Raw genomic sequence first — 13,425 nt, forward strand, 5'->3', positions numbered from 1 at the left:
GGGGGCTATTCTAAGCACTTTTGTCATTTACATTCATTGTTTATTTTCTTTTAATTCCAAGATATTAAGGGATACGTGTCCATTTGAATGAATTTTGTTCCAACAGCGCCACCTGCTGGTCAGTTTCCCACCAGTCTGACCGCCAAGTAGTCAAGGAAGTTGTCAGGAGAAAGAAAGAGGCTGCTCTGATGTTCTTCTGCTTAGGAAAGATGTGAGAAAGGTTTCTAATTGTATTCCTAAGCAGAAGAACATCAGAGCAGCCTCAGGGTTCAGAGCTAGTAGGTAAGAGCAACTCTGTACTCCAACTAGGAAGATTAGCTGGAACAGTGATCCTCCAGGTGATACCAGCATACTGTAAGGGGCACAGTGGAGAAGGATACTGTACCTAGTGACAGGTCAGCTGTGTGTGAGACTATATCCCATTCTATGGGGCATTTTTATTATTCTGTGTATAAGGGTAAGGCCACACGAGGAGATTCGGGGAGATTTTGTCGCCTGGCGACTAATTGCCTCGTCTTTTGAGCGACTATCTCCCCAAACTGCCTCAGCATTTTTCCCCATAGGCTACAATGAAAAGTCGCCTGCGCTAATGCACACGCAGCTATGCGTTTTCTATAGTCGCCCGAAGTTGCCTCACTCATGACAAAATCTCCCCGAATCTCCCCGACTAGCCCTAAAACAACTGGATAATACCACACATCACCAGACTTCGGCATGTAAAAATAAGCGTACATTTTTTCTAAGAGTAACTTCCGCCGGAAGCTATGTAAAATAACAGTGTAAAATCTGGCATTTGCATGGCGTAATATTACACACACCTTGATAAATTCGCATTTATTTTACACCATGCCCCTATGAGTTACTTCCATCATTAAAGTATTTTGAATGAATATGTTGCTCTTGTCTATTATCAGTGATACTACTGATACAGAGGAGGATTAACTTTTATTCTTCTTCTTTTGAATATGGATGTTCAATAAATCAGTGACTTTCTTCTGGAACTTTTGACTTATACCAAGGGTCCCTGCACTCTTGCCAGTTTATCCTCTTAAGCACAGGCTGTACTCATACTCTGAGTCTAAATTACACTGGGAGACTAATGATGCTGTGAAGAAACAAGGAATATTTATGGGTAAATAAAAGCATTGGATGTCTGCATTTTGTAACAGGTCTACCATTATTCAATGTGCCAGCCTAACTCTCTTATCCATCAAACAACACTGCAGGATTCCCTTACTGTCCACATTAGCAATTCTGGTAAGGGTCAACATAGACCCCATCTAGTTGCCTATTTGCCTTCATCGGTAAATAAGTAAGATAACATAGGTTTTCATTCCTTAGCCAAGGGGGTATTCAACCTTTGCCAGACAACACCCAGCATGGCACAGACCTAAAAGCCACCTAGAAATATAGTTACATAATTAAGTTGGATTGAAAAAAGACCATAGTCCATCAAGTTCAACCCCTCTAAATGATACCCAGTGCACATACATACATACATACACCCTGTCATACACATAAACTAAATATACCCATATCTATATTTTTTGTAGATATAGTATCACTTTAGCTTTGGATAGTATGCTTGTCCAAGAAATCATGTCAGCCCCTCATAAAGGCATTAACAGAATCAGCCATCACAACATCAGCCATCAGTAGGGGCATAACTACAGGAGAAGCAGACCCTGCAGCTGCAGAAGGGCCCAAGAGGTATAGGGGGCCCTCATGTGGCCCTAAATAATGAGCAATTCCAATATACATTGGTAAAACAGGACAGCCTCTGAATATGTTGGAGGCCCTAAAATGAATTTGCTGTGGAGCCCAGTAACATCTAGTTATGCCACTGTCAGTGCATTCCACAACTTCACTGTCCTCACTGTGAAGAACCACCTCCCTGCTTCAAATGAAAGTTATGTTCCTCCAGTCTGAAGGCGTGGCCTGTGGTGCAGTGATCCAGTTTTTTGGGGAAAAAGATCACCTGCTATCTGTGTATAATGCCCTCTACTGTACTTGTTAAGTGTAATCATGTACCCTTGAAAGCATTTTTTTCCATAGAAAACAACCCCAACCATGACAGTCTACCCTCATAATTTAAATCTTCCACCCCTCTAACCAGTTTAGTTTAAATTTCTAGGGCAGATGAGCAGTTGCTAAAATGTATGAATGTAAAGAAATGTATGTGTTGTATTGCTAAAGAACCTTGACCTAATGGCACTTACTTAGTCAGAGTTTGATAACAGTAAAGCAACAACTACGATGTGTGTTCTGTGTATTTTAACAGCACTAGACAAGAACGGCTGAAAGGGTTACAGGACTGGAACAAATGTTGCCTGTGATTATACATGAGCTCTATGGAGGAAATTTACTAAAGGACGAAGTGGCTAACGCTGGCGAAAATTTGCCAGCGTGACGTCATTTAGACACTTTGCCGATTTTCTAACAGTAGCTGGCGTAAATTCGCTTCACCAAGGCGATAGACTGGCGCAACTTTTCTAACACCAGACAAATTTTCGGTCTGGCGAAAGAGTGTTACTACGCAAATTCACTAACTTTTTGATTTTACTGACCGTTACCTCTATCGCCAGACTTGCCTTCTCCACCTCAGACCAGGCGAAGTGCAATAGAGTAGATAGGAGTTCCTCAAAAAAAAGTTGAAAATTTTTCTAAGTCCCCAAAAACGCTGGCGTTTTTTCCTATTTAAAGGGTGATAGACTGAAAAAGATCGTAAATTTTTTTTGGGGTACCCTCCTTCCCCCCCCTACATTTCCTAACATATGGCACATAAACTATACTGTGGGCACATGTGTAGGGCAATATAACAACTTTTATATAATTTTATTAAGGTTCCCTGGCCTTGTGCAGTGTAATGTATTTGCTGCAGCATATACGTCCATTGTACTTTAACTGCACGCCGTATGCTAATTAGCCAACGCTAGTGTAACTTTGAACTGCTGAACGTAATTTCGCTGGCGTAATTATAAAGGAAAATATCAATCTCGGTTTTTATAAGGAACCTGTCACCCTAAGAAATATTTCCAAATTGTTTTCTATTGAGTTTGTCAAGCAAAATAAACTTTACTTACACTATATAAATTATTTCAACCTTGTTTCCTTCAGTCTTGGAATTCCCAATCACAGAAGGAAGGGAGGTGCTATTTTGTGGACACTATTATTAAGGAAAGCTTTTCTTTGTGCCAAAATATTGCTTCTGTGTGAGAATGGGGGTCCTGATGTACTGACTACACAATTAGATGGTGATGTGGGGGGCAATGTGAGAAGTACAGTGATATCTAGGAAGTACTCATTTGTGATGCCACTTTCACTGTGAAACTGGAAAAGGATATAATCAAAGACACTCTAAATCATGCACTAATCCAACATACTAACCAAATATCAGAGGATATCTATTATCAAATATAAAATTAAGGAAAATCGCATTTTAAGCAGATGTGCAATTTATTATATTTTAGGCACCTTGAAGATATTAGCAATTTTATACTACTAATAGTGGGTTTTTAGCTTTCGTATGAACTTTCTATTTTTAACCAAATTTAAAATAAAACTATATATATATAGTTGATCTGATTTACGTTCAGACATTCCAATTAATCGTTTTAAAGAAATTCTAAATACCTTTAATCAAATGTAGGGATTGTGAAGGACATTACAATTCCCTATTTTGTAACCTATGCCCTGCAGGAGGGATGTGATCCCTAGTCAAAGGAGGGGATGGATTTGCTGGAGGAGCTGAGGCAGATAGGCCACAGTAAGGAAAATCCAGGACCCTATAGTACAGGGGTCCTCAACCGCCGGGCTGCGGGCCAGAACCGGGCTGCGGACCGCCAAACAATTAACGTGTTAATTAACAAATTGGATACCGGCACGCCCAAATTGGACGAAGACCCCCTCCCTGACCCGTCCCGACCCCCTCCCTGAACCACCCTGTCCCCCCCCGGGACCCCTGCTATAGTAGACAGGGCCCTTTAGTGGAATTTGAGGATAGGGACCCCCTGAATAATGGCTCCCAGCTAATTGCAGGTATCTCCTGTTTTTAAACATTCCTGGGGTATGAGACTTCATAGCTATCATGATTTTTTTTATTGTGATCTGTTCTTTCACAAATACTTATTAATAGTTATAAATTGACAAAAAAATAAGTGTTCTGACATCACTTTGTTTAAATAGGAAAAATACACAAATAGCCTAAAACATATTTTAATTTGCTGTATTGAAAAAAGACGTACTGTATTTTGTCACTATAAAATATTTGCATTTTCATTCACTAACAATGATATTAAGATATAGTGACTTATTAATGCACATAGAAGTCTTTCAGTGTTAGCAGGGAGAATTCAGTCCATTTGTTGCTCTTTTTCTGCATTGCTGTTCTGGGCATCGGGTGGGATTTCCTGTGCATCACTGGGTGTCGGTTCCATGCTGATAGGAATGGGTGTCTCTGGGGCAGGTGGCAGTGCCAGCCGAGGAGCCTGAATATGCAGGTGCCCGTCCTTGGTTAAAGAGCACACAACTTGCTCAGGATTCACACCTTCTGGCAGATCAGCTTCTCTCTTCCACTCTCTGTATTCATGGAAGTAGCTTCCATTCTCAGTATCACTATTCCTCTCATGTTTTCCTGTCACAATCACTCTCCTTCCCTGTGTTTTCACTGTTAGTTCATGAGGAGAAAAGTCCCTCACATCCAGCGTCAGCTCAAAGTGATCTTTCCCATATTTGCCTGAGTTGGGAGAGGTCCCCTCAGTTTCTGGAGCTTTGGGCTGTCGGCTCTGATCTGTTATTCTTCTCACCTCTGTGTCCTGAGAGAGGAGCCAACAAGCCTCATTCATACATTGCATTCTCCTCTCTATGTCATTCCTCATGCTCAGAATGTCATCTTCCAGCTGGCCAAAGATGAGGCGAGTGGCTGACCAGAGTGTGAGTGCAGGTTGGCTGCAGGGACACAGAGAGGAGTGTGAGGTCTGTAGGAGGCTGAGAGGAAACATCTTCTGCTGATTTCCTGGAGCTTCTTGTCAGAGAAGAGCTGGAAAGATTGGGTTTGTTTGTGTTCTTCTGCTTTCTTACTTGTCAGTACTGCAGCCAGTCACAGCCCCAGCACTTTTATATTCCTTAGTTAGTGTTCTGGGGTGTTCTCGAGATTTCCATGTGCTCTCTTTTTATGTGGAGATTGGGAGGAGCCTGTGTGTTCATAATGAATTATGTCAGCTGAGGTGGAGACTGTGCTAGCAACTTCTGGCATTCACTGGGATAGTGACATCACAAGTGGGAGGGGCAGAGTGTGTGTTTACTGGAGACTGGCAGGGAATTCAGAATACAGTTTTTCTCAGTACTAAAAATCAATTCCCTGTAACCAAATAGACTTCAAATTAAAAAAAATAAATGTTGGAACCTGCACTAGGTCAAGTTTTAAATTATTTAGCAAATCTGTCCCAGAATGTTTATGCTGAAAACTATTTTCAGAACTCTCAGGCAGTTTATGGCGAGCACAGACATTGCCCCTCCCACTTGTGATGTCACTGTCCCAGTGAATGCCAGAAGTTGCTAGCACAGCCTCCGTCTCAAGCAGCTGACATAATTCATTATTTACACACAGGCTCCTCCCAATCTCCACATAAACAGAGAGCACATGGAAATCTTGAGAACAGCCCAGAACACTAACTAAGGAATATAAAAGTGCTGGGGCTGTGACTGGCTGCAGTACTGACAAGTAAGAAAGCAGAAGAACACAAACAAGCCCAATCTCTCCAGCTCTTCTCTGACAAGAAGCTCCAGGAAATCAGCAGAAGATGTTTCCTCTCAGCCTCCTACAGCCCTCACACTCCCCTCTGTGTCCCTGCAGCCAACCTGCACTCACACTCTGGCCAGCCACTCGCCTCATCTTTGGCCAGCTGGAAGATGACATTCTGAGCATGAGGAATGACATGGAAAGGAGAATGCAGAGTGTGAATGAAGCTTATCGGCTCCTCTCTCAGGACATGGGGATGAGAAGAATAACAGACCAGAGCCGACAGCCCAAAGCCCCAGAAACTGAGGGGACCTCTCCCAACTCAGGCAAAGATGGGAAGGATAACTTTGAGCTGACGCTGGATGTGAGGGACTTTTCTCCTCATGAACTAACAGTGAAAACACAGGGAAGGAGAGTGATTGTGACAGGAAAACATGAGAGGAAAAGTGACACTGAGGATGGAAGCTACTTCCATGAATACAGAGAATGGAAAAGAGAAGCTCAACTACCAGAAGGTGTGAATCCTGAGCAAGTTGTGTGCTCCTTATCCCAGGACGGGCACCTGTATATTCAGGCTCCTCGGTTGGCACTTCCACCTGCCCCAGAGACACCCATTCCTATCAGCATGGAACCGACACCCAGTGATGCACAGGAAATCCCACCCGATGCCCAGAACAGCAATGCAGAAGGAGAGCAACAAATAGACTGAATTCCCCCTTATAACATGAAAAGACTTTTATATGCCTAAATATTTAATTACATTTTAACATCATTGTGAATTTAAATACAATATTTTATAGTGGCAAAATACAGTAAGTGAAAGGACTTTTAAGGAGAAGGAAAGCAGAACATGTCTTGAAATTCCACTGATAACTTAAAGGACTTTATTCTTAAAATATTTGATTGTATGCTTTTTCTGTATGTATTTTATGATATGTTTCAGTTTATAATGACAGCTTTTGCATTTTCTTAATAAAGCAAAATGAAACTATATTTGGTCTATATTGTGCTGAACAGTTAGGGACTGGAGCGCTCTAACCACCCGCCGTATCATTAAGATTAAATATTGGAACGTTCTTCTACTTCGCGGTCTGCTAATACATTTAATCCAATTTTGCTCACCGCTGTTTGAAATTGGCTCGGGTGCATATGCCCCGAGCCCTCCGCTTTAAATATCCCAATAAAGTAAACTTGTGGGTCACTCACCGCTCCTGTTCGGTGGTCCGGGTGCTGCGCCCCGAACCCTCAGCATAGGGGAGACATCAAGGTACAAATCAACACTTTGGCACGCACTCCACAGGACTCCAGGTAACGGTAAAAGGATTTTTCTTTATTACACAAACAAATATCCACCTCAGGTGGACAGGTGGATATTTGTTTGTGTAATAAAGAAAAATCCTTTTACCGTTACCTGGAGTCCTGTGGAGTGCGTGCCAAAGTGTTGATTTGTACCTATATTGTGCTGAACCCTTTAAAAAATATGGACAATGTAACAGAGTGACTGGGGGACTGGCAGCTGTGCTCTCAATCTCAGCAAGGCTCCAGGTGTAGGAAATTAAGTCAATTAACAAGAGAGCTGAGAGAAAGCAAACGAAGAGGCAGAACTTACTGCTAAGTGCTCTTTATTGCACACAACATGTTTCGGGCCCAGAGCCCTTTATCAAGTGTGACACTTGATAAAGGGCTCTGGGCCCGAAACATGTTGTGTGCAATAAAGAGCATTTAGCAGCAAGTTCTGCCTCTTCGTTTCCTTTAAAAAATATGTTAGTTTTAAAAATGACATATATAGTCATAATGTATGTAATATTGAAACTAGTAATTTACTTGAAGACCCCAATGAGTTCTCTGACTATGCAGTAGGAATACAGGGTGGGATAAAGGTGGATTTATTTTTCCAAATAAACAGTCATTGAATTATAAAATTAATATTCATATTAGTCGGGGCTACAACAAGGTATTAGGGATGGGAGGCTCTTGCTGTGGGATCAGTTAGATACTCTATTGTTCTTTTTATCAATTAAAAACACTGCCCCATTGTTACTGTTTTAATACAATATACAGAATATACAGAATATATACAAAAGTCCTCTGCACTCAACCCATTATCAATAATAATAGGACTGGCCAGATATGGGATGACTTTGACGTAGTTGGCCAGCTTAAATATATTGCAATACAATGGACAAACAATCCCTGTTTTGTTTAAAGGGTAAGGCATTTTTCAGTAGCAGTATGCACAAAATATCTCTTGTTTTAAATATATTGATAATGGGTTGAGTGCAGAGGACTCTTGTATTTGACTATATGTATTTTGTGGTCACAGCCTCATTGCACCCCCGCCTAATGGTTTTAAAAATTAGTGGTGAGCACAACTTTCCTTTGTTTGTTATATATATATATATATATATATATCATAAGTTAATTAAATTGTTAAATACAAATTAAGTGTTGTTATTTTTTTTAAAAAGATGTTTGTATAAAATATTAAATAGCCAGCATTTCATGAAATAAAAGTTTGAAAATGAAAATAGAGAAGAGGTGGAGTTGTCCCAAAATCTACTACCTACGTTTTTTCTAGGCCCTGGGACACCACACGGGGAGAAAGGCAGGACACTGAGGACTGCTGTATCAAATATTAACTACGGTATTCTGTTAAAGAGCTGTCCAAAAAAACGCCAGTGCCTTAGAGTAAAAGAAAATGAAGGAATGAAGTGCTGCTTTTCCGTATAAACCCAAGCAATTTCTGCTACCAATTTATCGCAAGAGAACCCAAGGCTTTTAAAATAGTTTTTTAAAATCAAAAAGAGCGGAGGCTTGCCGACGCGCGTTTCGCGTTAGCTTTTTCAAGGCAGAGAACTCAACAATATATTATTTCTTTTTTTTTACTTTTATTTTTTATAGAAACATATGTTCCCTGGTTCACCTGCTTCAGGGTAGTTCTGTCACACTTTTTGGGGGGTTTGTTTACAATAAGACCTTTATCTTGGCACCACAGGTAGTGTACCTTGAAGTGATCCTGATACGTGTGGGGGAATGTAATAAAAGTCACAAATAGAAAAACAATTTGCACAAATAAGAATAAATATTCGTAATATTCTTACTTAAAGGAAAACTATACCACCAAAATGAATAATTGAGCAACAGATAGTTTATATCAAATGAAGTGGCATATTAAAGAATCTTATCAAACTGGAATATATATTTAATTAAATATTGTCCTTTTACGTCTCTTGACGTGAACCACCATTTTGTGATGTTCTTTGTGTTGCCTCAGAGATCACCTGCCAAGAAATACTAAAAATCTAACTGTAACAGGAAGAAGTGTGAAAGCAAAAGACAGAATTCTGTCTGTTCAATGGTTCATGTGACATAACATGTAGGGTTTGTTTGGTATGTTTGTGTGCACCATGAATCCAATGATACAAGGGGCGGCGATTATTTTTTAAAATGGCGGTTTTCTATTTATGATTACCCAATAACACATACTGCTAAAAAGTATATTATTATCAAAATGGTGTATTTACATGAAGCAGGGCTTTGCATACGAGCTGTTTTATGCAATATATTTTTATAGAGACCTACATTGTTTGAGGGGTATAGTTTGCCTTTTAACTGGTATTGCATTGGAACTTTTAATTGGGCATTGTGAATCTTAATTGTGCATTGTATATTTTATATAGAAGTGCTTGAAGGTGTTGAAATCTTTTAGAGCAAACCTACTTTTTCAGTAAGAATATGGATTGCATTCTCTGCGCATTAGTGCAAACTACAAAATTAGTAAAACTTCTTCCACTGTCAGATGAGGTAGCTAAAAAGTTTCTTGGATTGCAAAAGCTATTTATATTAAAAAATGTTTTGCACAAAGGCATACCTTTTCCCCCATGGAGATGCGGCCAGTGGGCAGCATGCCACCCCTCTGATATTTCTCCCCCTAGGCCAGGCCTTCGTGGCCTGCCCACAAATTTGGGCCTGACAGTTCCCTTCTTTCCAACTGTGTGCGAGCATTGGTGTGCTTACAAATATTATGTATAGGGTTGTGACCATTTAATTTTAAAGTTTTTTGTTCATAACTGTTGTATCTATGTATTAGAAATCATAACCAGGGTGTATTCAGAATAAATTGGTATTTTGTGAGGGATCAGGATTAAAGCTGCTGAATAAAAAGCTAAAATAACTCAAAAAACAAAAATACAAAAATAAAAACCAATTGCAAATTGTCTCAGAATATCAATCTCTACATCATACTAAAAGTTAATTGAAAGCTGAACAACCCCTTTAAATTGCCCTATAGAAAACCATTGCGCCAATAATTTTAATGCTAACCAATAATATTACTGTTCATTGTGCAGGGCTTCAATGTGACATGTTCAATGTGTGTTTTCAGGTATTGCAACACCAGGAGGAGCAAAGCTGTTATCCCCCCCAAAATGTTCTCTTTTTTATGTTAGAAAATTGAAGGCTCTGCTATCATTGCAGTTGTGGTCATGGAAAGTTTGCAATTTCTGTTTTGCAAATATATATACATTATAACACCAAAATATACAATATACTTTGATTTATTAATCAAAAGATAACCACGTCTCTACAAACACAAGATAAAAAAGTATATTGAAGCTAATATATGAATAAGAACGATAATAAATGTATTAAACTATTTTGTCAAAGAAAAGTCCTTTTACTTACTGTATTTTGCTACTATGAAATATTGTATTTTAATTCACAATGATGTTAAAGTTAAATGATACATTTAGACATATAAAAGTCCTTTCATGTTATCAGAGACAATTCAGTCCATTTGTTGCTCTCCTGCATTGCTGTTCTGGGCATCGGGTGGGATTTCCTGTGCATCACTGGGTGTCGGTTCCATGCTGATAGGAATGGGTGTCTCTGGGGCAGGTGGCAGTGCCAGCCGAGGAGCCTGAATATGCAGGTGCCCGTCCTTGGTTAAAGAGCACACAACTTGCTCAGGATTCACACCTTCTGGCAGATCAGCTTCTCTCTTCCACTCTCTGTATTCATGGAAGTAGCTTCCATCTTTAGTGTCACTTTTCCTCTCATGTTTTCCTGTCACAATCACTCTCCTTCCCTGTGTTTTCACTGTTAGTTCATGAGGAGAAAAGTCACTCACATCCAGCGTCAGCTCAAAGTGATCTTTCCCATCTTTGCCTGAGTTGGGAGAGGTCCCCTCAGTTTCTGGGGCTTTGGGCTGTCGGCTCTGATCTGTTATTCTTCTCATCTCCATGTCCTGAGAGAGGAGCCGACAAGCCTCATTCATACGTTGCATTCTTCTCTCTATGTCATTCCTCATGCTCAGAATGTCATCTTCCAGCTGGCCAAAGATGAGGCGAGTGGCTGGCCAGAGTGTGAGTGCAGGTTGGCTGCAGGGACACAGAGAGGAGTGTGAGGGCTGTAGGAGGCTGAGAGGAAACATCTTCTGCTGATTTCCTGGATCTTCTTGTCAGAGAAGAGCTGGAGAGATTGGGTTTGTTTTTGCGCTTCTGCTTTCTTACTTGTCAGTACTGCAGCCAGTCACAGCCCCAGCACTTTTATATTCCTTAGTTAGTGTTCTGAGCTGTTCTCGAGATTTCCATGTGCTCTCTGTTTATGTGGAGATTGGGAGGAGCCTGTGTGTTCATAATGAATTATCTCAGCTGAGGTGGAGACTGTGCTAGCAACTTCTGGCATTGCTAGCTTCTGGACAGTGACATCACAAGTGGGAGGGGCAGTGTCTGTGTTTACTGGAGACTGGCAGTGAATTCAGAATACAGTTTTTCTCCGTACTAAAAATCAATTCCCTATAACCAAATAGACTTTAAATTAAAAAAATGAAATGTTGGAACCTGCACTAGGTCAAGTTTTCAATTATTTGGCAAATCTGTCCCAGAATGTTTATTTTGAAAACTATGTCCAAAACTCTCAGGCAGTCTATGGCGAGCACAGACACTGCCCCTCCCACTTGTGATATCACTGTCCCAGTGAATGCCAGAAGTTGCTAGCACAGCCTCCGTCTCAAGCTGCTGACATAATTCATTATTTACACACAGGCTCCTCCCAATCTCCCCATAAACAGAGAGCACATGGAAATCTTGAGAACAGACCAGAACACTAACTAAGGAATATAAAAGTGCTGGGGCTGTGACTGGCTGCAGTACTGACAAGTAAGAAAGCAGAAGAACACAAACAAGCCCAATCTCTCCAGCTCTTCTCTGACAAGAAGCTCCAGGAAATCAGCAGAAGATGTTTCCTCTCAGCCTCCTACAGCCCTCACACTCCCCTCTGTGTCCCTGCAGCCAACCTGCACTCACACTCTGGCCAGCCACTCGCCTCATCTTTGGCCAGCTGGAAGATGACATTCTGAGCATGAGGAATGACATAGAGAGGAGAATGCAATGTATGAATGAAGCTTGTTGGCTCCTCTCTCAGGACATGGAGATGAGAAGAATAACAGATCAGAGCCGACAGTCCAAAGCCCCAGAAACTGAGGGGACCTCTCCCAACTCAGGCAAAGATGGGAAAGATCACTTTGAGCTGATGCTGGATGTGAGTGACTTTTCTCCTCATGAACTAATGGTGAAAACACAGGGAAGGAGAGTGATTGTGACAGGAAAACATGAGAGGAAAAGTGACACCGAGGGTGGAAGGTACTTTCATGAATACAGGGAGTGGAAGAGAGAAGCTGAACTACCAGAAGGTGTGAATCCTGAGCAAGTTGTGTGCTCCTTATCCAAGGACGGGCACCTGTATATTCAGGCTCCTCGGTTGGCACTTCCACCTGCCCCAGAGACACCCATTCCTATCAGCATGGAACCGACACCCAGTGATGCACAGGAAATCCCACCTGATGCCCAGAACAGCAATGCAGAAAAAGAGCAACAAATGGACTGAATTCTCCCTTATAACACGAAAATACTTTTATATGCCTAAATATTTAATTAAATTTTAACATCATTGTGAATTAAAATACAATATATTATAGTGGAAAAATACAGTAAGTGAAAGGACTTTTAAGGAGAAGGAAAGTAGAACATGTCTTGAAATACCACTGATAACTTGAAGGACTTTATTCTTAAAATATTTGTTTGTATGCTTTTCTGTATGTATTTTATGATATGTTTCAGTTTATAATGACAGCTTTTGCATTTTCTTAATAAAGCAAAATGAAACTATATTTGGTGTATATTGTGCTGAACCCTTTAAAAAATATGTTAGTTTTAAAAATGACATATATAGAGGTCATAATGTATGTAATATTGAAACTAGTAATTTACTTGAAGACCCCAATGAGTTCTCTGACTATGCAGTAGGAATACAGGGTGCAATAACAGTGGATTTATTTTTCCAAATAAACAGTCATTCGAATTCTAAAATTAAGATTCATATTAGTCGGGGGTACAACAAGGTATTAGGGATGGGAGGCTCTTGCTGTGGGATCAGTTAGTTACTCTATTGTTCTTTTTGTCAATTCAAAACACTGCCCCCTTGTTACCGTTTTAATACAATATACAGAATATATATATATATATATACATACAAATACAAGAGTCCTCTGCACTCAACCCATTATCAATAATAATAGGACTGGCCAGATATGGGATGACTTTGACGTAGTTGGCCAGCTTAAATATATTGCAATATATGGACAAACAATCCCTGTTTTGTTTAAAGGGTAAGGCATTTTTCAGTAG

The 13,425-nt window shown here is 40.3% G+C and overlaps 4 protein-coding genes across 4 annotated transcripts; 2 read left to right on the top strand and 2 right to left on the bottom strand.

The window, feature by feature from the left end:
* Nucleotides 1-4,209: 4,209 nt before the first annotated feature.
* LOC108697719 (heat shock protein 30D-like) lies at nt 4,210-5,177 on the bottom strand. Its single transcript, XM_018228022.2, has one exon. The coding sequence runs from the start codon at nt 4,998-5,000 to the stop codon at nt 4,353-4,355; it is 648 nt and encodes a 215-aa protein (XP_018083511.1). The 5' UTR covers nt 5,001-5,177; the 3' UTR covers nt 4,210-4,352.
* A 143-nt stretch (nt 5,178-5,320) lies between these two features.
* LOC108697720 (heat shock protein 30C-like) lies at nt 5,321-6,733 on the top strand. The gene has a single exon (XM_018228023.2). It carries the CDS (start codon nt 5,802-5,804, stop codon nt 6,447-6,449), a length of 648 nt encoding a protein of 215 aa, XP_018083512.1. The 5' UTR covers nt 5,321-5,801; the 3' UTR covers nt 6,450-6,733.
* A 3,547-nt stretch (nt 6,734-10,280) lies between these two features.
* On the bottom strand, nt 10,281-11,391 carry LOC100101278 (heat shock protein 30D-like). Its single transcript, XM_018228025.2, has one exon. It carries the CDS (start codon nt 11,169-11,171, stop codon nt 10,527-10,529), a length of 645 nt encoding a protein of 214 aa, XP_018083514.1. The 5' UTR covers nt 11,172-11,391; the 3' UTR covers nt 10,281-10,526.
* Nucleotides 11,392-11,433: 42 nt separating this feature from the next.
* LOC108697721 (heat shock protein 30D-like) lies at nt 11,434-13,033 on the top strand. Its single transcript, XM_018228024.2, has one exon. It carries the CDS (start codon nt 11,978-11,980, stop codon nt 12,623-12,625), a length of 648 nt encoding a protein of 215 aa, XP_018083513.1. The 5' UTR covers nt 11,434-11,977; the 3' UTR covers nt 12,626-13,033.
* The last annotated feature ends 392 nt before the right edge of the window (nt 13,034-13,425 follow it).

Source organism: Xenopus laevis, chromosome 7S (assembly GCF_017654675.1).
Source record: "Xenopus laevis strain J_2021 chromosome 7S, Xenopus_laevis_v10.1, whole genome shotgun sequence".
In the NCBI taxonomy this organism is placed as follows: domain Eukaryota; kingdom Metazoa; phylum Chordata; class Amphibia; order Anura; family Pipidae; genus Xenopus; species Xenopus laevis.

Excerpts from the sequence above, each read along its gene's own strand:
- LOC108697719 (XM_018228022.2), bottom strand. The coding sequence starts at position 5,000 with ATGTTTCCTCTCAGCCTCCTACAGACCTCACACTCCTCTCTGTGTCCC.
- LOC108697720 (XM_018228023.2), top strand. The coding sequence starts at position 5,802 with ATGTTTCCTCTCAGCCTCCTACAGCCCTCACACTCCCCTCTGTGTCCC.
- LOC100101278 (XM_018228025.2), bottom strand. The coding sequence starts at position 11,171 with ATGTTTCCTCTCAGCCTCCTACAGCCCTCACACTCCTCTCTGTGTCCC.
- LOC108697721 (XM_018228024.2), top strand. The coding sequence starts at position 11,978 with ATGTTTCCTCTCAGCCTCCTACAGCCCTCACACTCCCCTCTGTGTCCC.